Consider the following 26,028-nt stretch of genomic DNA (forward strand, 5'->3'; position numbering starts at 1 on the left):
ACATAATTTGCTTAACTTTAATATATATATATATATATATATATATATATATATATATATATATATAAGCTTTGGCTTAATTTGAATTGGAAAGGATGTATCATCCTGATACTTTAATGTAATGTAATGAACGGCCAACAAGCTCTGCCAAACCGCTGAATGAACATGGTTAATAGAAATTCTGTTTTCACAAATATATGAACTCAAGTTTGCTAAAATTAAGTTAACTTGGGGGATTTCACATACAAAGTTCAGTCTGCATAACATATGAATTAATAGTTGGTGTGATGTTTACACAACTGTGTTGCCATTTTCATATTTGTCCGCCTCTGTAAAGGCCTGCTGCTACACAATTGTTTACAGAGTGCCATACTGACCAAACAGAGAACATTTGCTTGGGTGTAGTGTTATTTTGACCAGAAGCACAGTATCCATGTCTGTCGGCACACCTTTTACCCCCGTTCATGCTCCAGTGACCCGCTCGCTTGGTTTTTGCCTCCCAGTTCTCGCTATGCTTCAGTGCTCAACAGGCCTGCCTCTGCTGGAATTTCACATCCCAGCAATCTCATTCTTTAACAGTCATATCAGAAACCTCCTCTGCCATCATTATATCTTCTGTAAGCTCCACAATTATCATGTTTGGCAAACTGAACCAACCATATTACATGTAGTAGACTACAACTGGAAAGAAATGACCCGGTGGCAACTTCTCTGAAACTGGCAGAATTTAAAATCGTGCTGATCTCACATCAGCATGTAATTGTCATTCCCTAAAAATGCACACTGAAGGGCCCATCAAATTTGAGATGATACAAATTATGTATGATGGCTTGATGCATTAAAACCTTACGACTGTGGATTAAGATAATGGCCCAGTGTTGTTTCAGTGAGAGTGATACAGGCTATGCCAAGAAGATTTAAACAGCATCATTTGAATAAGCTCCTGTGGAAAGAGCCATCCTGTTGCAGATGTGATCCCATTGATTCTGAGTGAGTTGAAAATGCTGTATCAGCATAGAGAGAGCCATTTTATCACCATTGCATTACATTACTATAAATACTGGTCATGAAATTTTATTGCATCAGTGTTTTTGTATCAAATAATCACAAAACAAAACTAAACAATCAGGATTCATAAAAACACCCATATTTCATTCAAAACTATTGTGCATTATTTGCCTGTGCATAAACGTTTATCTCAGCATACATAACGTTTTGCCTCATTTTTCTTTATGAAAATCTTTTGACTGGTAAGTGACCCTGAATTCACTGTTTGAGAATGCAGTAAAGTCTTCTGTAACAATATGACAAAGACAACAAAACCTAATAATGACAGTGTCTTAATATTATACACTCAACCTAACTGTAAACAAGACAGACATTAAATATAAAGAAACACTCCTGAAATCTAACCTAGAAGCTGTTTATAATGTTTTGATTATTTTGTATTTAAATATATGTTGGATATATGCTTCAGTTAGCAAGCAACATGCTTTAAAACAACGCTCAATAATTAATCTGTAAATATTTTATAATGCCTAAAACTGACATTATCTTATTATTATACACTGTAAAAAAAAAAGAAAAAAAAAAGTGAAAACTCTTAAATGGACTATTTTGTATTTAATTGTTGACTATGTTTCATTTAAAACAACGCTCATTAATTGGCATAGGCTATATTATGCAACTCCTAAAAAGATCAGTAGCTAGTTTCAAATTGAATTATGCCTGTAAAGATATATTGTTTAAAGAGTCATGCAATTCTCGATTTTTGAATGAACATCAACAAATGATCAAAGTTTGAGACAGCACACCGACCATAGCGCAAACTCAAACAACAGAACGTTCGCGCTTTTTCCCAAATCTTCGGATAATTCCCTGACAACTCTATCGTTCTCTTCTAATCTCTCATAATGCTTTATTCGATCATTGTCAAAGTCTTTTGGTTCCATCTACTCCGCCTCTTTGAAAGCGCTTTAGTTTTCCATCAGAGTGAGTCAGAAGAAGCGTAACCCCACTGAGGAACTCCAGCAAGACTTCACGCATAAAAGCTTCGAGATTAACGCACACAAGCCTCGCAACCGCACCAGCTCTTTTCGCACACATACATTATGGGACATACAACTAACACTAGTTGACAAGGGGACACTTGGAAAGAGAGCGCGCGCAAAGCATGACTTGGATACGCTCATGTATTTTCCTGTTTTTGTAAGTAGCAATGTGTTTTTATCGGACTTTGCATGCGTGTTTATTTTTCAGCTTTGCTCGTTCGTGTGTGAAAATGGAAATAAAGTTGTGAGTCTGTTTGCAGTGTTGGTCAGGTGTTGGCAAATCCGCCAACCGAGACGAGGATATATTTGGATAATATTACGCGCATTTTGGACAGATTATTAGATGGATATGACAACAGACTTCGACCTGGATTTGGAGGTAGGCAATTGCTGGCATCACTTCATATATTAAAGTCTTACTTTAGAGAGTTGAATCCAAATTTCACCAGAAATAAAACGATTATGTACTTTGCAGCTGAGACTTTAACAAGTTCTTCACCAGAAACTGCCTTATCACTTTGCAAGTCGATGTTGTTTAAAATATGTGTTATGAATAAACTAAAGATTTTTTCCTCCTTTCTTTATGTTAAACTAAAAAATAAACTATAGGTCCTGTCACAGAGGTTAAAACGGACATCTTTGTCACCAGCTTTGGTCCTGTTTCTGATGTGGAAATGGTATGTGAGTAAAGCAATTATATTTATTTGATACAGGCAAACATAAATCCACCATAATTGCATGTTTTCTATGCCCACTGCCTCTAGTCATCCCGGGTCTGGCTTCATTATTCTGACATTTGGGCAGGATGTCATTATAGCAGCTTAGGGATTTTAATCTGGTTGACAATCCCTGACAGTGAGGGTCCCGGCTCGGCTTTCTTTCCTCTGTTACACACTACACTATTTTTCTATAATGTCCAAAGCCACGTCGCTTGCCATGTGATCCACTGTGACAATCCGAAAGACAGTATAGATAAGTCCCCTCCAAGATTAGTGAAAAAAGAAAATAGATACAAAATACCATTCCACAGTGATTGTATACCAGCCTGAATCAGATACATACCTGATGACACTTTGCTTTATTACTTTATATATCTATTTTTGCACATGCTCTGCACATGGAAAATGTATTTGTGCTGATTTCAAACTGCAGTCACAAAAACTACATCTTATAAAACCTTTAAAACCATTTCTCAGGAATACACAATGGATGTATTTTTTCGGCAAACCTGGATAGACGACCGGCTGAAATTTGAGGGCCCCATTGAGATCCTGCGTCTCAACAACCTAATGGTCAGCAAGATTTGGACACCGGACACTTTCTTCCGAAATGGCAAACGTTCTATTTCGCACAACATGACCACCCCCAACAAGCTGTTCCGCATCATGCAGAACGGAACTATTCTGTACACCATGAGGTAACCTGTGTGCCAAAACATTTGCTCTCCCACTCAAAGATGCACTGCACACTTGCTCTTTAAAATGACAGTAGAAATTAAACTCTTAATAACACACATTCTTTCCTAGAATTTCACAGAAAAAAAAAAAATAAATAAAAATAAATTACATTCTATTATACACCATTCACTGGATAACTGTAAATATGCATGTATGCTTAACATTTTTAATGCTGATAATAAAAGTTGTAGAATAAATTGTGTTAAAATCAGTGCAAAGGTAAAGATTCATGTGGTTCCAAACCTGTATTTTTTCTTCTGTGGAGCACAAAAGATGATATTTTGAAGGATGTTGCAGTTTCTGGTAGCCATAGTATTTTTATTCCGTACTATGGAAGTTAATGGCTACCAGTAACTGTTTGGTTACCAACATTCTTCAGTTATCATTATTTGTTTTCAACAGGAGAAAGAACTCATACAGGTTTGGAACTCACTGTAGAGTTGAAGAAAATCATCTGTTATTTTACATAAATTTAATGTGATGCTTTTAATGTTATCAGGTTAACCATCAATGCTGAGTGTCCCATGCGGCTGATAAATTTTCCAATGGATGGACATTCATGTCCTTTGAAATTCGGCAGCTGTAAGTATGTTGTAAAATGGCACATTTTCCCATTGCATGGATTTACTGGTATGACTGACTTCAGTCTCGATCTGTGTCTAATATAGATGCCTATCCAATGAGTGAGATTGTTTACACGTGGAAGAAAGGGCCGTTATTTTCAGTGGAGGTTCCTCAGGAGAGTTCCAGCCTGCTTCAGTATGATCTCATTGGACAGACGGTGTCTAGTGAGAGGCTAAAGTCAAACACAGGTATGAGCTTTGGGACAGATGATTCAGTGACAAATGTGTTCTGGTTTGCCGAGCACCAATTCTTAATGCAAACCTCTTAAAAAATTGTAATGATTTCAATCAATCTTGAACATATGGGTTGAATATGTGTTGAAATGGGTTTTTGTCTTGAATGTGTTCGTACAGAATCTATGGTTTGTAGTTTAGGATTGCCTATTCCACTAATGTCCCATATCCATCTCTCATAGGTGAATACATAGTCATGACGGTGTACTTCCACTTGCAGAGGAAGATGGGTTTCTTCTTGATCCAGACATACATCCCTTGCATTATGACTGTGATCCTAGCACAGGTCTCCTTCTGGATCGACAAAGAGTCAGTACCGGCCAGAACTGTGTTTGGTAAGCCACTGTATTTTATTTCCTTTTTTAATTGTTCATATGTGGGGCTCATTGTGCAAGCACCAATATGCCAATACTAAAGTGCATGGCATTTTACGGTATGGACACAAAATCAGATTAGAAATGAGACCTTGTATTTTAGACCTAGTGAGATGCAGCATTTTAAGGCACAATAGATCATTGTTTCCTGACGTTAAGGCTGTTTCTAAGATCATTATGACCTTTTTTGGCCAAGTTTCAATGTTTTCCTCATGCAGAATGCAATCCTAGCATGCACAGCAACAAGCTCAGTGAAAACAACCCAGGCAGTGAACGAAGTGATAGAAATCACTTATAAGTAAACAATATCATTAAACAGACTTTTGACACTACTGAATCATTTTACTAAGGCTATTTAGACTGGTTTACCTATTTGTTCTTCATTCATAGTGAACAAACTAATGCTGAACGTTATAAGTTGCCACTGCTGTCGAATATGAGGATGCTGTCCATGTAGGCTGTGGAGTGCAAAGCAATTCACTAAGTCTTGGAACTGAGCCACAGAAAGCAGAAGGTGTTTGTATTTTAAATACACCAGATTTGAAACAAATTAATCTATATTGGTACAGTACAATTTAAAGTGAATAGTTGGACGTTGTGATACTGATACTGAAAGTATCATTTTTGTACTCATACAAATGGTGCCATCATAAATATACATCAAAGTCTTTCTTCATAAACAGAAAAGAAACCAGACAAATTTGATACTCAGTCTTTTATAACTTGATGAGATAATGCACATTTTCTGTTGCTTTTTTATGTAGATCTCCATTGCTTCATTATCTTAATGCACTCTTCTTGGCAGCTGTTGGCAATGCTCCTAAATCACTTAAAGTGCTTGGCCCTTGTTTTGTGGTGGTGTAAGATAAAAGCAAACATACTGAGATCCTCTTCCTTGTCTTCCTCTGTTTGCCCTCATTTCCAAACAGAAACATGAGAAGAACAATACATGTTTCAGTGGATGCAAATACAGTATATAGTTGTACTGTTTATTTTATTTTAACTTTGAATGAACCAGACTTTTCAGTATCTTAACTTTTACTTAATTACTTAATGTATATGCACGAATGAATCATCTGTCTTTGTGGTCTCCCACTTGTGTTTGAATGAGACCATTAGAATGAGCTTCTTGGGCAATTAGGAGTGTATCTGTCTATAACCTACAGCTAAAGTGTTTTTTTCTCTTTATGAAAAACACATCAGCATGAAACAATTAAATCCCTTGCAAGCTGTCATATTCCATATGTGTAAGATGGTAAAACGTTTTTGGAAATTACTATTTGAATTTTCTGAGGAAATGTTTCTTGTTTGGAGCAAGATATACTCCTATGCAAAGATTAAGATTATAAGCATGTTTTGAACTGCAGACACCCAAAACTGAGCATTCTGTCATAATTTCCTCACCCATTTTTGAACACAAAAAAAAGATATTTTGAAGATTGTGTGTAACACTGGACGGTAGCCATTTACTTCCACTACAGAAAACACATTCTTCAATATATATATATACATTTTGTGTTCAACAGAAGAAAGAGATTCATACAGATTTGGAACAACATGAAGCTGAGTAAATGATGTCGGTTTAGTTTTTGGGCGAACTTTAAATGTGTTAATTGGGATACGTTCATGTTTTGCTGATAAAGTCACAACTTTAATATGAAAATGTCTTTGCTCTAAGTGAGGTGTGAGATACACCATGTCAGAGGAGTTGTTTCTGCAAGCAAGCACTGCTCATGTGGAGAGGTGAGCAACCTACAGTGTGTTTCTCAGTTCTGTCTCAGTTCTAAGGTGAAAGTATAATTCCTGTGAAAAGAGATGTGAAAGAAAAAATAATATAGGGTAAAAAAGAAATGCAGTGAGAGTTCTAACAAATGACTTGCTTTAGAGAGTAGAATTGAATAGTCAGAGGCACTCACTGTCCATATCCATTGTGGTTGTTTCTTCCACTAAAAGCTGAAATAACCCAGAGCATCGGGTTCAGAGATGGAACTGACTGAGGTTAATTTGGACCAACCTTTTGCCCTTAAAAGCATGTTTTTACCCCTAGGAGTTGTGTTTACTTTATACATTTCCATTCATGCTCAGGATCTGTAAACATGTTCTCTTGTAAATAGGATCTGTCTACAAACCCGATTCCAAAAAAAAGTTGGGACACTGTACAAATTGTGAATAAAAACAGAATGCAATGATATGGAAGTTTCACATTTCAATATTTTTTTTTTCAGAAGACAAAATAGATCAAATGTTTAAACTGAGAAAATGTATCATTTTAAGGGAAAAATAAGTTGATTTTAAATTTCATGGTATCAACACATCTCAAAAAAGTTGGGACAAGGCCATGTTTCCCACTGTGTGGCATCCCCTCTCCTTTTTATAACAGTCTGCAAATGTCTGGGGACTGCAACCCCATACCATCAGAGATGCAGGCTTCTGAACTGAGCGCTGATAACAACTTGGGTTGTCCTTGTCCTCTTTAGTCCGGATGACATGGCATCCCAGTTTTCCAAAAAAGAACTTCAAATTTTGATTCATCAGACCAGAACAGTTTTCCACTTTGCCACAGTCCATTTTAAATGAACCTTGGCCCAGAGAAAACGCCTGCGCTTCTGGATCATGTTTAGAAATGGCTTCTTTTTTGACCTATGGAGTTTCAGCCAGCAACGGCGAATGGAATGGTGGATTGTGTTCACCGACAATGTTTTTTGGAAGTATTCCTGAGCCCAAGTTGTGATTTCTATTACAGTAGCATTCCTGTATGTGATGCAGTGCCGTCTAAGGCCCGAAAGATCATGGGCATACAGTATGGTTTTCCGGCCTTGACCCTTATGCAAGGAGATTGTTCCAGATTCTCTGAATCTTTGGGTAATATTATGCACTGTAGATGATGATAACTTCAAACTATTTGCAAATTTTCTCTGAGAGACTCCTTTCTGATAATGCTCCACTATTTTTCGCCACAGAATTGGGGGAATTTGTGATCCTCTGCCCATCTTGACTTCTGAGAGACACTGCCACTCTGAGAGGCTCTTTTTATACCCAATCATGTTGCCAATTGACCTAATAAGTTGCAAATTGGTCCTCCAACTGTTCTTTATATGTACATTTAACTTTTCTGGCCTCTTATTTCTACCTGTCCCAACTTTTTTGGAATGTGTAGCTCTCTTGAAATCTAAAATGAGCCAATAATTGGCATGACATTTCAAAATGTCTCACTTTTAACATTTGATATGTTATCTATATTCTATTGTGAATACAATATAAGTTTATGAGATTTGTAAATTGTTCCATTCCTTTTTTATTCACAATTTGTACAGTGTCCCAACTTTTTTTGGAATTGGGTTTGTAGATATTAACATTTGATTTAAAGCTGAAATTGAATATTCTGTGAAGTTTTTTTATAATTAGATTGTGGAGATGAAAGGTCAAGTTATAATTATCTGTGAAAGACATCAGTTTGAGGTTGAATGTCAATGTCACCTTTATTTATATAGCGCTTTAAACAAAATACATTGCGTCAAAGCAACTGAACAACATTCATTAGGAAAACAGTGTCAATAATGCAAAAATGATAGTTAAAGGCAGTTCATCATTGGATTCAGTTATGTCATCTCTGTTCAGTTAAATAGTGTCTGTGCATTTATTTGCAATCAAGTCAACGATATCGCTGTAGATGAAGTGTCCCCAACTAAGCAAGTCAGAGGCGACAGCGGCAAGGAACCGAAACTCCATCGGTGACAGAATGGAGAAAAAAACCTTGGGAGAAACCAGGCTCAGTTGGGGGCCAGTTCTCCTCTGACCTGACGAAACCAGTAGTTCAATTCCAGGCTGCAGCAAAGTCAGATTGTGCAGAAGAATCATCTGTTTCCTGTGGTCTTGTCCTGGTGCTCCTCTGAGACAAGGTCTTTACAGGGGATCTGTATCTGGGGCTCTAGTTGTCCTGGTCTCCACTGTCTTTCAGGGATGTAGAGGTCCTTTCTAGGTGCTGATCCAGCATCTGGTCTGGATACGTACTGGATCCGGATGACTGCAGTGACCCTCTGATCTGGACACAGACTGGATCTGGTGGCCACGTTGACCTCGGAACAAGAGAGAAACAGACAAATATTAGCGTAGATGCCATTCTTCTAATGATGTAGCAAGTACATAGGGTGTTATGGGAAGTGTTTCCGGTTCCGGTTTACCTAATTAATGCAGCCTAAAAATCCTTTAACGGATTTGGATAATAAAAGCATATTAGTATGTTATGTGTATGCCAGGTTAAAGAGATGGGTCTTTAATCTAGATTTAAACTGCAAGAGTGTGTCTGCCTCCCGAACAATGTTAGGTAGGTTATTCCAGAGTTTGGGCGCCAAATAGGAAAAGGATCTGCTGCCTGCAGTTGATTTTGATATTCTAGATATTATCAAATTGCCTGAGTTTTGAGAACCTAGCGGACGTAGAGGATTATAATGTAAAAGGAGCTCATTCAAATACTGAGGTGCTAAACCATTCAGGGCTTTATAAGTAATAAGCAATATTTTAAAATCTATGCGATGCTTGATAGGGAGCCAGTGCAGTGTTGACAGGACCGGGCTAATATGGTCATACTTCCTGGTTCTAGTAAGAACTCTTGCTGCTGCATTTTGGACTAGCTGTAGTTTGTTTACTAAGCGTGCAGAACAACCACCCAATAAAGCATTACAATAATCTAACCTTGAGGTCATAAATGCATGGATTAACATTTCTGCATTTGACATTGAGAGCATAGGCCATAATTTAGATATATTTTTGAGATGGAAAAATGCAGTTTTACAAATGCTTGAGACGTGGCTTTCTAAGGAAAGATTGCGATCAAATAGCACACCTAGGTTCCTAACTGATGACGAAGAATTGACAGAGCAACCATCAAGTCTTAGACAGTGTTCTAGTTTATTACAAGCAGAGTTTTTAGGTCCTATAATTAACACCTATGTTTTTTCAGAATTTAGCAGTAAGAAATTACTCGTCATCCAGTTTTTTATATCGACTATGCAATCCATTAGTTTTTCAAATTGGTGTGTTTCACCGGGCTGCGAAGAAATATAAAGCTGAGTATCATCAGCATAACAGTGAAAGCTAACACCATGTTTCCTGATGATATCTCCCAAGGGTAACATATAAAGCGTGAAGAGTAGCGGCCCTAGTACTGAGCCTTGAGGTACTCCATACTGCACTTGTGATCGATAGGATACATCTTCATTCACTGCTACGAACTGATGGCGGTCATATAAGTACGATTTAAACCATGCTAATGCACTTCCACTGATGCCAACAAAGTGTTCAAGTCTATGCAAAAGAATGTTGTGGTCAATTGTGTCAAACGCAGCACTAAGATCCAATAAAACTAATAGAGAGATACACCCACGATCAGATGATAAGAGCAGATCATTTGTAACTCTAAGGAGAGCAGTCTCAGTACTATGATACGGTCTAAATCCTTACTGGAAATCCTCACATATACCATTTTTCTCTAAGAAGGAATATAATTGTGTGGATACCACCTTTTCTAGTATCTTGGACAGAAAAGGGAGATTCGAGATTGGTCTATAATTAACTAGTTCTTTGGGGTCAAGTTGTGGTTTTTTGATGAGAGGCTTAATAACAGCCAGTTGGAAGGTTTTGGGGACATATCCTAATGACAATGAGGAATTAATAATAGTCAGAAGAGGATCTATGACTTCTGGAAGCACCTCTTTCAGGAGCTTAGATGGTATAGGGTTTAACATACATGTTGTTGGTTTAGATGATTTAACAAGTTTATACAATTCTTCCTCTCCTATGGTAGAGAATGAGTGGAACTGTTCCTCAGGGGGTCTATAGTGCACGCTCTGATGTGATACTGTAGCTGACGGCTGAATGGTTGCAATTTTATCTCTAATAGTATCGATTTTAGAAGTAAAGTAGTTCATAAAGTCATTACTGCTGTGGTGTTGGGAAATGTCAACACTTGTTGAGGCTTTAGTTTTTCGTTAATTTAGCCACTGTATTGAATAAATACCTGGGGTTATGTTTGTTTTCTTCTAAAAGAGAAGAAAAGTAATCGGATCTAGCAGTTTTTAATGCTTTTCTGTAGGATATGTTACTTTCCCGCCAAGCAATATGAAATACCTCTAGTTTTGTTTTCCTCCAGCTGCGCTCCATTTTTCGGGCTGCTCTCTTTAGGGTGCGAGTATGCTCATTATACCATGGTATCAAACTGTTTTCCTTAACCTTCCTTAAGCGTAAAGGAGCAACTTTATTTAAAGTGCTAGAAAAGAGAGAGTCCATAGTTTCTGTTACATCATCAAGTTGTTCTGAGGTTTTGGATATGCTAAGGAATTTGGATACATCAGGAAGATAACTTAAAAAGCAGTCTTTTGTGTTAGAAGTGATGGTTCTTCCATACTTGTAACAAGAAGTAGAATTTACAATTTTGGCTATATGAATTTTGCAAAGAACTAAATAATGATCTGAGATATCGTCACTTGGCTGAATAATTTCAACACCATCAACATCAATTCCATGTGACAGTATTAAATCTAGAGTATGATTTCGACAATGAGTAGGTCCTGAAACGTGTTGTCTAACACCAATAGAGTTCAGAATGTCTATAAATGCTGATCCCAATGCATCGTTTTCATTATCAACATGGATATCAAAATCACCAACTATTAAAACTTTATCTGCAGCCAGAACTAACTCGGATGTAAAATCACCAAACTCTTTAATAAAGTCTGTATGGTGCCCTGGTGGCCTGTATACAGTAGCCAGTACAAACATAACAGGGGATTTATCATTAACATTTGTTTCTTTGGATAATGTTATATGAAGTACCATTACTTCAAACGAGTTATACTTGTAGCCTGCCCTCTGAGAAATCCTGAAAACGTTGTTATAAATTGAAGCAACACCTCCACCTTTGCCTTTTAGACGTGGCTCATGTTTGTAACAGTAATCTTGGGGGGTGGACTCATTTAAAATAATGTAATCATTAGGTTTTAGCCAGGTTTCTGTCAAACAGAGTACATCTATATTATGATCAGTGATCATATTATTTACAAAAAGTGTTTTCGTAGAAAGGGATCTGATATTCAATAAGCCAAGCTTTATCATTTGTTTATCCATATTGCTTCTGTTTTTTATTTGTTGAACCTCAATTAAATTGTTAATCTTAACTTGGTTTGGACGTTTTTTGTATTTTCTAGTTCGGGGAACAGACACAGTCTCTATAGTGGTTGAAAAGAGAGCTATACCGATATTTATATGAGTGTCAGTTATGAGATTAGAGTTTGTCCATTGACCTATTCAAGAGCATTTTAGACATAAAAATGTTTTTATGTCCCATCTGTAAGGAATTATACTTTCCTGCATTTCCCAAAAGCATTGCATGTTCATTGGTACATGTTTTGTTTTTTTTCTGCGATTTGCTTAGGCTAATGATGCTTTTGGGAATCAATCAGATTCTACTGAACACCTGGGAAAAGAGCTGTTCAAAAAAGATATGACTAACAAATATGGACTAACCCAACTTTTGGGTTAAACATTTAATTACAAAATTTAACCCAACAGCTGGGTTAGTCCATATTTGACCCAAAGTTGGGTTGAAACTAACCAGCATTTTTTAGAGTGTGGCATCAAAAGACTTGGAATATAGAGTTTGTGCTCTATGAACTATTATTCTTTTATGGCACTGTAACAGTAAATCCTTCATAATCATCGGGAAGAAGGAGGCGGGAACCCGGCGGACAATCAAATAAAGACTTTAATGACAAGATAAACACAAAACAGCGCGTCAGCCCCTCACGGACGACTGACGCGCACAAATAAAAACAAACACAACTAAAACCCAGATCTGCTCCTCTCTCGTCCTTCACTGTCGTCGCTCCTCTTTTATATCCTTCCATCTCCTCCGTGGGACTCGCTTATTTCCAATCACTCCACCGGCCTTGCTCCTGTTCCCACGGCTCTCGGCCCCGCCCCACTCATCACAGGCACTTTTTGTGATTTAGAACTTGACAACCTTTGTTCATCATGCAGACAATCACACAGGTTTGGAATACATGAAAGTTAATAAATGATGATTACTGTGAAATATACCTTTAAGGCATAGTGTTTATTTAAGTTTATCCAGTTCTGTCTATATTGAATTTTATTACTGGGTGAGACAAGCAAACCTGATCCCTGATAGCTCAGCTTCCCATAAGGTCCATTTATAATGGACTCCTGTTTTGTCTCTATAGGGCTCAGTCATCTAGAATCAAGCTTTGTGCTTGCCATAAAATGTTGATGTCTCTATTAAGGCCTGGGTATGTTTAATCATTACTGTCCTCATAGCAGATACTCCTTCTCTTGAATGTAGTATCTTTTTGGGAGAGAAAACGTATCTAATATCTGCTCGACCCAGTGACCATAAGCTGCCCTATAGATTACCCACAGCAGGCCAACATGAACACAGTAGGCCAGTCCTGACATGGAGAGCTCGGCAGATTGGATCAGCAACACCTTTGCCCTTAAAGTAACAGGTTTTGAGAAGGTGACGCAGAAAGGGTGTAAAATGCAAGAGAGACCAGATTTGTTTTACTTGTGTGTATGTGTGTGTGTGTGTGTGTGTATAAATTAAAGTGACAGCATATGACTTGCTATGTCATAAAGTTTGCTCTCAACAGAATATAATGGGAGCTGCAACCCAGGCCATTTTTTCTCAGTCTGTTATGAAAAGATCTCTTCTAATCGTACCCAAATATCAGGTCATTTTTGGTGTTTGTACTCCTTTGAGTAAGGTAAACAGCAGAACTACAGTCATCTTGCACATCAGACTTCACATCTTATGGACAATTTTTTCTTGCCCATCTGATATTGAATTCCAGTTCACTTGAAATTTGAAGGCTTTTCTGGCAGCAATGATTTAAATGAATGAATGAATGAATATTCTTTGGAATGTATGTTTTATCTCATGAAAAATGATTATTTATTATTCAGAAGCCCTTACGGTACTTTAACTAATTTATTAATTAATTGCAATGAAATGAATGGCATTGAAAGAAATCAGTAATCTAGACAGCTATCACAAGATACATTTTGATGTGTTACATAATGAAAATAAAGTACTTGACTACGAGGATGCAATGAGAAATCACATAATATTTTTCTATTGGTTTTGTATGTATAATTTGTATACATACAAAATTATAATGCAAATGTTATACATTTATTTATGTGGGCGCATTCCAACTGAATGAAATATAAAAAGGCCATTCTTGTCTCATAAAATAAAAACACCTTGCCTTTGGATGACTATTCTATACATCTATTTTATTAAATGAATCAACACTTGAAAAAAAGATGTGTTGCATTAGATGTAAAATAAATGAGCACAAAGCTTATTAGATAATGTTTTCTGATATATTTTTGGGCAAATCACTTTGAAACTCAAAGGCTTTTCAGCCTTTACCGTACTAATGCCTATTATTTATCCTGAAGCTATTCCACGAGAGTTCATGCAGAGCTTTCAGTAAATGACCTATTCAGTAGAGCCAAGATGCACCAGCGGCCCATTGGTCTCTATGATCCATTATAAAATGACTATAATAACAACAACAACAACAAGGGTACAGGAAAGAGGCCAACCAAGAGACAGAACTGAGTCTACCAACATGACATCCACATATGAACAAGGCCAGACCAGAAATACAAGAAACACAAAGACTGTTTATACAAATTGGGGTAATAGATTAATATAGAACATGTGCAAACCATCAGGGAAAACATGAACACAAGGCAAAACTACAAATTAAGAGTCCACACAACAAAACTAGAGTACAAAGACACAGAACCACAACACGTCTCTTGTTGGACTTTAGATGTTAAACAGCATCTAGAAAGATATAGGTTTCAAACAGTTTTATCTTCTTTATAGCCCTGCATTTTCTTTTTTATTATTTATTTATCCAGTTATTTTCATCATAATTATATTGTATCTAGATTCCAGTTTTAGATTTCTATTATCTTGAACCCTACTGGGGTGAGATAGGTTTGGGATGGTTTTTAGGTTTTTAGGTTTGTATAGGTGCTTTGGAAAAAAGAAGAAAGAAAGAATACTATAGGTTTCGTAACACAGCTTTCATAATTACTATTACAAAGTGCAAATGGAAACAAAATGACTAATTGGCCATCTGAATTGTAGTAACCTGTTCCTTGTGTTGCCTTAGACAGTGTCATTAGTCTGACGAAATGCATTTACAAAATATTTTAAAAGCTCCTAGACAATTTTTTTAGGGACCAGTTCTCACTATTAACTAGTTGCTTATTATTAGCATGCATATTGCATGTTCACTAGTACTTATAAAGCATATATCAATGTCTTATTCTGTATGAGCATATTTTAGATCCCTTAATCCACTCCATACATAACAGCTCCCTCACTAACTAAACAGCGAATTAAGAGTTTATTGGGGCAAGTCATAGTTAATAATTAGTTAGTAGGATTAACATATTTCAAATTTTCAAATAAGAATTCATCATCATTCAAAAGGCTTTTAACCATTTTGGGTGTCAGTTGTGAATAATAACAATAACAGAATTTTCATTTTTGAATGAATTAATTTTCATTCATGTGTGGGTTTGTTTTGAACTGAGGTAAAGTTTAACCTAATCCACTGAGAACAGAACAGATTTTTTACCAAGACTTTCTAAGATCAGTCAAGCTAACTGGATTTTGTGTTCATGTGTTCCTGACAGGCATCACCACAGTACTAACCATGACCACGCTGAGCATTAGCGCTCGCCACTCGTTACCCAAGGTCTCCTATGCCACCGCCATGGACTGGTTCATCGCCGTCTGCTTCGCATTCGTCTTCTCAGCCCTTATCGAGTTCGCCGCTGTCAACTATTTCTCCACCTTGCAGGCCAATAAGGAGCTTCGGCGGGCCAGCATGGCTTGTGCTGCAGTCAGAAGTGATGGAGAACTTGTTATGGTAATTATTTGTACCTCCATTCACTCCAGCCTCTCTTCTCTCTCCCTTTCATGGTTCACTCTCGTTTTAGCTGATAACAGGCACACTAGACGAAAGGAGACAGCCAGTGGCCTCCCTAGCCTTTTTACTGCTGCAGATTATATAATCAGTTCAATGTAACAAAACATCCAAGCAAAAGCATGCCAGGCTCAAAGCGAGGAGATCTATCCTCTGTGTCTCTCATGACTGCTGGAGGCATTAGACGCAATGCCATCGTACACTTGCCCGGAGCGAGTAAATTACTGTGTGAAGTCACAGTTCCATCATGTGTAAAGTCACAGGCGTAATGACAGAGACTATGGCTCGGATTTGTTCAGAATTGTAGGAGTTTGGAAGTGGTTTGCTCAGCTCAACCTTGACTTCATTAAGACTTCCATTGGCTTCTTGGTGGTGTAAAAACAAATCTACAGTAATTGGTCCCATAGTGTTCTTTACACCAGTGTTATTTGCACTATTACCAGATAATACATTTTCCAGCAGGTTTCCTGAATACTCCACTATTAATAGGACAAAACCAATAGGCTTGTCCCAAACTCACCCCACTGGTTGAGAAATGTTGTCCTGGCTGGGATGCTTAAATGTTTTGAGTGGCATTTTACATTCATTTGGGGTCAGCCTTTAATTTGGGTATCAATTCTCACTATTAACCAACTATTAACCCCAGCTTTTGTTTCAGTAAGCTCTTAATTTGCTCCTTATTAATAGTCAGTAAGATAGTTGTTAAAAGGGTTAGTTCATCCAAAAATGAAAATTAGCTTGTGTTTTCCTCGCTCTTGAAGCATCTTAGGTGTATATGACTTTCTTCTTTCAGACGAATCCAGTCAGAGAATATATTGAAAATTATCCTGGCTATTCCAAGCTATATTGCTGTAGTCAGTGGGTAATGCAGTGGAACAGTCCACATTCATCAAATGAAGCTCACACATTCATAATAAAACGTGCCTCAGGTGGCTCCAGGATAATAAAGGCCCCCTCTAGCGAATCCATGTGTTTTTGTAAGAAAAATATCCATATTTCAAAATAATAAATACTTTTCTCTCACTTCTGTTATCTGTCCATTCTGGTTGAGGATGTAGTACATAATATGCTCAGCGTGCACACCTCTGAGGTATGCTAGTCTCGCGAGTTTGTTTATAGGAGCAAAATAAGCAAATCTGCCTTACTTTAGCAAAGGAAAACCTTTTGGCTTATATCTGTCAGACTCTGTGCTGTTTTTTTATTTTTATTTATTTATTTTTATTTTTTTGCTCATGTTAATTTATTTCATCCCAGGTGTTTCCTATCTGTTTCATTGATCCCAGGTGTGTCTAGTCTGTGTATAAATAGTGTTTCCTGCTTTGAGTTTGCTGTCGGCTGTTAAACGTCTTCTTAAATGTCTTCTTGAGATCCTGTGTTTCCCCACCGTGATTATATTAAAATTCTTGTTGAAGAAATCTCCAGCATCTCCTGCGTCTCCTTGCTCCTCGATTCCCGTATAACATGACAGAACAGCCGACCTATAAAGTAAGCAACACCTTTTTTTCCTGTTTTTGTTTGTTTTAGAAGTCTTCTGTTATTCTTTTAGCATCATAAAAATGGATGAACGAGCGATGTTTATCACCATGGCTCAGGAGAGCCCCGACCTGATCAGTTATGCAAGGGCAAAAATTTGTGCCGCTCGCCCTTGCCAGCTCCCTCGAGGGGGAAACCCTGGTGACGCTTTTCCTGATCGGGATGACATACCATTGCCCCGCGGAGCTCCCAGACACCACCAACCTCGGCTGGAAGGATGCAGCCATCCCTTGTCTGGAGAGCCTCTGATCCCGATCCGGGACCCATCTGCCAGCATTTTGCGAGTCTAGTCAGCCTACAGTTCCTGTTTCAAGACCGCCGTCCACGGCCCACTCAACGAACATTAATATGGCAAGCCCAACGAACATAAATGCGCCAAGCCAGCCATTCCCAAAACTCACTCTAGTGTCCGCTCCTCGAAAGCACCTTCAAGAGCGCCCTCAAGTGTCCTTAAGTGCCCGCTCCTCCAGTCTCAGAGCATAGCCCAGGATGGGCTACTGTTCCTGTGTTATGCCCAGGGTGGGCACTGTTCCCGAGTTAGTCCCAGGATGGGGTCCTTTTCCCGAGTTTAGCCCAGGATGGGCTCCTGTTTCCGAGTTAAGCCCAGGATAGGCTCCTGTTCCCGAGTCAAGCCCAGGGAGGGCTCCTGATCATCCGTCAAGCCCAGGGAAGGCTCCTGATCCACCATCAAGCACAGGGAGGGCTCCTAATTCCCAGTTTAGCCCAGGGAGGGCAGCAGGCCTCGAGTACAGTGCTGTAAATTTCCACAAGTATTTTTTTAGGGGGGAAGGGGGTATTAAGGCTCCAGCTGTAGAGGCAGAGGTGGGGGCTGTGGCTGTGGCTGTGGCCTTGGTGGCTGTTCCGCCATGGCCTCCCAAGTCCCCTGCTCTGCCATGGCCCCCGAGTGTGTAATGCTCTGGAGGCCCACTGTCCCGTGTCTGTCCTGAAGGACCTCCACAGTACCGACCCACCCCTCCCCTCTCTTTTGGATGTTATGTGGCACGAGGTCATGCCTTCCAGAGGGAGGCGTTATGTCAGACTCTGTCTCGTGTTTTGTGTGTATTTTTGCTTATGTTAATTGATTTCATCCCAGGTGTTTCCTATGTGTTTCATTGATCCCAGGTGTGTCTAGTCTGTTCTCCCATTTGTCTGTGTATAAATAATATTTCCTGCTTTGAATTCGTTGTCAGCTGTTAAATGTCTTATTAAATGTCTTCTTGAGATCCTGTGTTTCCCTATCGTTATTATATTAAATTTCCATGTTTAAAAAATCTCCAGCGTCTCCTGCATCTCCTTGCTCCTCGATTCCAGTGTAACATGACAAAATCGAAATCCTCCGACATTTTTCTTTACAAATCCTTGGTTTGTAACATTTACATTTAGCAGATGCTTTTATCCAAAACAACTTAAAGTGCATTCAGGCTATACATTTTTTTAACAGTATGTGAATTGAATTGAACCCACAACCTTTTGCACTGCTAAAGCAATGCTCTACCACTGAGTCACAGGAAGACAACTTCTACTTCTTTTACACTTCTAATTCGTAATTGGCATTTTGTTTTGTTCTCACATTCTTTATTTGTCAAAAAAAAAAATCATGCAACCTTATGACTGGTTTTGTGGTCCAGGGTCACATATGATGGCTCTTTTGGAGAACAGTGCAATGGTGCACATTGATCCCAGAGACGGGAAACAAGTGTTTAAACATCATATTGCCTTGAGTATTTAGTCTGAGTTAGGTGCTGCCTGTTGCAGTGTCAAAAATAGCTGCGTGCTTATGGCAGCGTGAGCCAGGTGCTCCCTGGGTGAGACAGTGATCTGCAGCTGATACTCACAGCTTGGAAACCTGCTCAATGATGGAACCGAGTCAAAGCTGCTGCTCCATGCCAAAACTTTCCCCAGCCGGAAAAGGGCTGAGGCGCTTTGAATGAAAGCCATAAATAGCCTTGTTCACTTAGAGAGAAAGACTAATTAAAGTTCATTTCACAGATCTTATTGTTGCCCACATGCTCTGAATATCATATTTTGCGGTTATGACCTCTTAATAATGAAAAAAATAAATAATAAATTGTCTTGTTGCATACAACAGTTCGGTAACACTTTGGTTTAGGGACTAATTCTCACTGTTAACTAGTTGTTTATTAGCATGCATATTACACGCATGTTAGATGTTTATTAGCACTTATAAAGCACAAATGAATGCTTTATTCTGCATCAGAATATTTTGGATCCCATATTCTATGCCATATCTATACTTTACAACTATCTCACTAACTAATAATAGGCAGCAAATAAGGTGTTTATTGAGGCAAAAGTCATAGATAATAGTTTGTTAATAGTGAGAATTGGACCTTAATATAAAGTGAGACCAACAATTCTTTACAGAGACATTAACTGGTTGTACTGTAGATGTTGAGTTAGCCTCCAGGATAACATAACATCATAAAATAAAATAAGCTTTAGATCACGGTGTAAGAAGATACATCGGATCCTTGAAATAAATAAATATATGTCCAAATAATAGCAAAGTGCATCAATTTACAATGTATATAAAATTGGAAAATGCATATTTTAATGGATCCCTTTTTTATCAAGTTTGCTTTAATGCAGCAGTATAAATCATCACTAGTAGATATTGCTACTACATCACAAAACAACTCTCCCTAGTGTCTTTAAAGTGTTTTACAAGAAAAAATTATTTGCAACAAAATCAAAAGAAACACTATCATAGTGAATATTATTATTTTGGTGATGTATTTGTTTGTTTATGTCACTGGAGCAAAAAGGATCACTGTAATAACATTTTCTGTGGTCTGTCATTAAACCAGCTGCACTGTTTCCTTTCTAGTCTGCGTTCCAGACTTAAATGTGAAAAGTGTCACTTTGATAACTGTTTGCTTGTCCTCATGTCACAAATGAGTCTGTCTGTGTGTAGAATCCTCTGGACCCTGGAGGTGTGCTGAAGAAAAGGCTGAACTCTGCCTCTCAAAGAGATGCTCCTGAGAGGTTCTCCAGAGCTCCACAGCCTGATCTCCATCAGCAAGGCTCCACTGTCCCTGCCTTTAACACGCTGACAACTAGTATTATTGACAAGTACTCTCGCATACTTTTTCCGCTGTCCTTCGGGGCCTTCAACCTGGTTTACTGGATTGTCTATCTCACCAAAGACACTATGGAATCCAGGTAGGAATCTGCTCTGTTGGTTCGGTAGAGCTTGATTTTCATTCTTTTTAAGAATGTAAAGAAATGTGTGGGTCAAAAATAGCTTTTTTGTTTTTCTTTTGACATGGATGGTCTATGCTTAAAAACTGGCTGTGTACAACTTTTATTAATCAGAGTAAAATTGCAGTGGCTGTGTATCTGCACACACTCACAGCCCGAACGCTCTTATCTAGTTACTTATTAAAGACATACGTTTTCAAAAATGAACATAACTGCTTCAAATGTATTTATTTTTTGGTTATGGATGTGTGTAATTTACGTTGTAGAACAAAATGTAGAAGTATCGTCAAGTTATGTTTATGTTACTCATAAATAAAAACATTGTACAGTAGTTTAAATATCTCAAATAAGCTAATAAACTGAAATGTTTAAGTGTTGCTGTGCTAAAACATTGTTGACAACTGAGTCATTGTTTTCATAATATTCTAGACATAAATAGTGCAATAGTCCAATCTGGGCAAAGACTTTTGTTCCAAGAAGTTCATTTACATTTATCTTTTCATTCACAAAATGAACGTGGGTCAGATTTTCTCTATCCTCATGTCACCTTTCTCTTCTCAAATCCAGAGGGAAAAAAGAATGAAAGAAAAAGGCCTCCAAGCCTCCATAAAAGTGCTGTCATAGGACAAAGGGAACATATAAGATATCTCCTCTCTCTCAGTATGTCTGACACAGAAAGCGAAGTGGGCAATGCCAGCCTGCCGGTGGCTGTTTAATGAATAGTTCATTCAGGAGCAGACATTAAGGCTGGCTGGTGTGAACGCACACATACTGTATGCGGCAGTTTCACAGAAGCTACCTGCGGCTGATAAGCTCTTCGCTTCAGTGGAGTGCCTGACGCTTTTCTCATAAATCAAAGGCAATAAATGTCAGCGCAGCCCAAAATCCCCCATTTTCCCATCTTTACGCAGACCTTTGCCATAACTTTGGTGTAATGATCATTCAATTACTGCCCATCTACGATATGTCAGGTAATGCAGGTAATGTGAGAACCAGAGATGCAGATTTATTATATCTTTATGGGTCCTCCCTCACATAGCACAGTCTGAGGTACTGTAATAGATGTTTGTATGCATATGTTTTGAATACAGTTGTTACATATGTCTTTCCAGGTCATCCAATTATTTGATTGATTTATTGATTGATTGATCGTATATACTGATGTCATTTAAGTGCTGTGGGTACTTACTCTTGTGTCTGTTTATTTATTTATTTATTTTCAGCGCCATACTAACATGATTTACCTGTAACAGAGAAATGATTATGCCATGGCTGGATCTTTCATTAGGCCAATGATACAAAACAAACGTCAAAATTAACACAAAAAGGGGTCACTGAGCACAAAATGAAGGTTCTGCCGTGGCAATTCCAGTCCATCCCCTGGCCTGAGCCCTATAGAAAATGAGTGGAGTGATCCGAAAAGGAGAACAGGGAATTTTTCCATCTCTATGATGGATTTCCGTCAATTGGAAAAATAAAATGATGGGGAAAGAAACATGTAGCGCATTGCTGTTGTTGTTGTTCTGCTGGCACACCCAAAATCATCCCTGCCATCCGCTTCTCAGTGACACAGAGCTTATTCCTACAGGTTCTGTACTTATAACGCGATTACAGATGACGTAATGTTTCACTTGCATGTGCTTTTGAGTCTTGCTTATTTAAAGTGAAAGAGAACTCACGCATGTGCTTTCTTATAGACAGATCGTGATAAACCGAGAGTGACAGCTTTTAAATATTATTAAGGTAGTTTGCAAATGTGATACTGATTTATCACAAAAGTTCAATAAACAAGACATTAATATTAAGTGGCTAACGTTGTCTGACTATAACACTGTTGCCTGATTTTGCTCTGTTTTGGCAATGAAAATAGATCCAAATAAAGTAACAGCTGAGCATCTCTAAAAGCAAACACAGCTGTGTTTCAACCTCATATTAGGAAGGCAATTTTTTTATCAGAATGTTTTATTTTATTTTGCTTTAACCCCTGGGTGAAGCACTAACATGCACCTTCGAATGACCTGGAATATTTGGTCTCCGATATTTTGCTAGGTGTTCTCCAACATCATTATAGGAGAAGACTTAGAGTTGTTATCTTGGCAAATGGCGGTTGCCAAAAAGTATTGAACAAACATGTATTGGTTTATTGATATTTATTTAAACATATCAGGTCTGTCCATGCTGGTGTCCCTCAGGGTTTAGTTTTGGGTTTGTTACTTTTTTTTTATTTACATATACGTATCTATAATTGCAGCTTTTTAATAAATGAACAAGATAAAGAAACCAAACAACACAGGAAAAAATACAATCACAATTAAACAACAGCTTAACATAGATAAATCAAGATAGATGTATCTATCCATCCATCCATCCATCCATCTATCATCCACCCAGGATTCCCCCATTGTCACTCTGCTATAACTGCAAAAACCAGGCCTGCTGCAAATAGAATAGAGTCTATATCCAAAACCTGTCAACGCAAATAAGCAAATCTATGGCTGTATTTGGAACATAAATAAGAAACATTCTCAGCCATACGTACTGGATAGGCCTTTTGCTTTGTTGATGAACTCTAAACAGTGTGATGTAAAATCAATATTATGTGGAGAATAAAAGCTGACATTCAGTTACATTTGCTAATAGCGGTCAACACAGTGGTCTTCAAGCCATGTCAAATGTGGTTAAAAAACATGTTTTAAACTGTTAAACCTGTTATCTGAGTTAAATGTTATGTTTATGCATCTATGATGTGTTATTTGTTACCCATAGCTTCATACAAGTGAATCTTTTTCTTTACACTTGGTGCTTAAGGTCCGTGCCTTTTGCCCTTTTTTTCTTATCTTCTCTCTCTCTCTCTCTCTCTCTCTCTCTCTCTCTCTCTCTCTCTCTCTCAGGGAAGTGTGAGCCCTGTTAGAAATCACAGAGAAGGGGGGCCGAATACATGACCATCTATTAAACTGGCGAATGCATAGATGAATGGATGGAAGGAAGGATGGATGAGAGACACATTCAGGATCTGCTGCTGAAGATATAACTGTGATTGTGCTGAGAGGGGACAGTGTTGACTCTTCTTCACCTTTGCCCCTTTCCTCTCTTTCAGCCCAATAGCATGTATTGACCTCTTATCGCATGAAACTCTCAGACTGCAGAATGATTTTCCTCCTCCCTAAAGACAGTCAAGGTGCAATGGCAGTTATGGCACACTTGTTTTGACTCTGTCACACAATTACACACTCATCCTCCCTTCACACAACCATCAAAAAAAAACAACAAAAAAAAAACAAAAAATTTCTGCAGACACTCACAATAATGTGCAGGTGAGACTTTCTGGCAAATGCAAGCTTTACAGCAGCCATAGGGGCTTTCGCAATGGAGCAACCTTTTTTTATAGTTCCTATTTGTGGAAGTAGTGTTGTCACACAGTGACCAATCAGCACTGTCTAAGAATCTGCACAACAGCTCAAAATTTCAGTACAGATTAGTAAACTGGTCTTTAATTTTGACAACACTAGGTGGAAGTTCCCACTTTTCCTATTTTAGAGTAGGGTTTAAAACAGTTCTAGTGAGTGAGTGAAGTGACATTCAGCCAAGTATGGTGACCCATACTCGGAATTTGTGCTCTGCGTTTAACCCATCCGAAATGCACACACACAGAGCAGTGAACACACACACACACACTGTGAGCACACACCCGGAGCAGTGGGCAGCCATTTATGCTGCGGCACCCGGGGAGCAGTTGGGGGTTCGATGCCTTGCTCAAGGGCACCTAAGTCGTGGTATTGAAGGTGGAGAGAGAACTGTACATGCACTCCCCCCACCCACAATTCCTGCCGGCCCGGGACTCGAACTCACAACCTTTCGATTGGGAGTCCGACTCTCTAACCATTAGGCCACGACTTCACGACTATAGGGACTATCAACGACATAAGTATACGCTGATTGGCCAAACACATACAAAACACTGGCTACCTGGCATTTTTTAAGAGCCATGTAAAAATATTTACCTCACAAACATGTAAACCAGCAATAACGGAATTGACCTGTTGTCTGCAGTGTTGTGTTCTTTTCTCTGTCTCGGTTATATGCAACACTGCAAGAGAATTAGTCATATTTTAATTCTCTTTCAATCGCATAAATTGTGCATTTACCTTCCATCTCCATTATAACGAAACCCATGACACACAACAAAAACCGCTCCGATCACGGTGTCCTCCATTCACCGGTTGTTGATGTTGGTAAATGCAGCTCTTAAAGACATCGCAGTTGGACGCAAATGCAACCAGGAAAATGGCCAAAGTGGGAAATTGGTTCTCTATAGGAAATATCATGGTGGCTAGTTTCTAGAACTGAGTTCCTTGAACTATGCGGTGCGAAAGCACCTAATATTACTTTAACCCTGAACAGAAGCACCAAGTAATGCAAAACTGTATTAAGGCCAGTCTTTGCTATAACAACTTGAGTTGATTTGTCATACGTAACAGGGAGAGTGTAACATTCTACAATAACACAAAAAAGAGAAAAAAGAAAAGAAAAATTGTATCTGTTGTTTAAGAACTCACTGACAAGTGATTGAATTGATGCATTGTTATCAATGAAACATAATGAAGGATGCATTGTATTATTATTATTATTATTATTATTATTATTTTCATAGGTAACACCTATGGTGTTGTAGGTCTTGTAAATGGCTCATATTCTTTGGCTTTTGTGACTCTGCAGACAATCATTAAACATAGCGTTTGGCCAAACCATTACAGATCCTCCAGTGTGCTGAGACTTGTTTGATGGTTATTAGGTACACAATGGATTTTAGTTTCCAATATGGTACTTTTTGGAATTTTAGCCACTACTTGGGCAGGTGTCCATTTTGTCCATCCATGCCTAGGGGAATTTTCATTTGCACTATATTTTAAAGTACATGCACGTAGTGTAAAATTTACTTACACAGCAAAGAAGTGAATAAAATAAGGTGACCACAAGTTTAGGTTTAGTTTACAGTTACTACAAATTACTATAACAATTGGGTCACACTTAATGTACTTATACATTTAAACCTCTGGAGTCGATCCCCGCATATACGCGTGTTGAGGCATCTTCTGCTGATAACCCTGAAAAGAACTTAAATTACACTTTCAGTTTTAATCGTACAGATAAGAGCAATACATCAATCGAATTTGTAAAGGGTCTACTTTTATTTGTATCCACACATAATAACAACAAAACTTTGTGCATTTATAAAATAAAGATAACAAACAAGGTGTGCTGTCTGCAGCCTTTGTGCGGTGATCTTCATTTACAAACACGTCATTAAAATGAACTGTAAGTCAGTAAATACTCAACAAAGAGACATGAGAGATATATCTATAGAAAGCTTGACATGTCTACTTTTAAACTAAGCAAATGCTACCAAAAACAAATATGCTGTGATAAAGTAATCCATATGAAAACAACGCAATGTCCATCTTTCACGTCTTCCGTTATTATATCTAATTTGACCACGCCCCGCGCTG

The 26,028-nt window shown here is 38.2% G+C and overlaps 1 protein-coding gene across 1 annotated transcript; it reads left to right on the forward strand.

The window, feature by feature from the left end:
* Positions 1-1,995: 1,995 nt before the first annotated feature.
* Positions 1,996-23,749, forward strand: LOC132117550 (gamma-aminobutyric acid receptor subunit alpha-6-like). The gene is made up of 10 exons (XM_059526906.1): positions 1,996-2,208; positions 2,312-2,430; positions 2,661-2,728; positions 3,248-3,468; positions 4,008-4,090; positions 4,177-4,320; positions 4,548-4,700; positions 15,474-15,709; positions 20,235-20,482; positions 23,413-23,749. Exons 1-10 carry the CDS (start codon positions 2,174-2,176, stop codon positions 23,420-23,422), a joined length of 1,317 nt encoding a protein of 438 aa, XP_059382889.1. The 5' UTR covers positions 1,996-2,173; the 3' UTR covers positions 23,423-23,749.
* The last annotated feature ends 2,279 nt before the right edge of the window (positions 23,750-26,028 follow it).

This window comes from Carassius carassius, chromosome 36 (genome assembly GCF_963082965.1).
Source record: "Carassius carassius chromosome 36, fCarCar2.1, whole genome shotgun sequence".
Classification (NCBI taxonomy): domain Eukaryota; kingdom Metazoa; phylum Chordata; class Actinopteri; order Cypriniformes; family Cyprinidae; genus Carassius; species Carassius carassius.

What these genes read in the sequence shown, in the direction of transcription:
- LOC132117550 (XM_059526906.1), top strand. Translation starts at nt 2,174, where the DNA reads ATGACTTGGATACGCTCATGTATTTTCCTGTTTTT. An exon ending in TCCTTTGAAATTCGGCAGCT is followed by an intron (nt 4,091 to 4,176) that starts GTAAGTATGTTG and finishes TGTCTAATATAG; the next exon opens with ATGCCTATCCAATGAGTGAG. An exon ending in ACCGGCCAGAACTGTGTTTG is followed by an intron (nt 4,701 to 15,473) that starts GTAAGCCACTGT and finishes TGTTCCTGACAG; the next exon opens with GCATCACCACAGTACTAACC.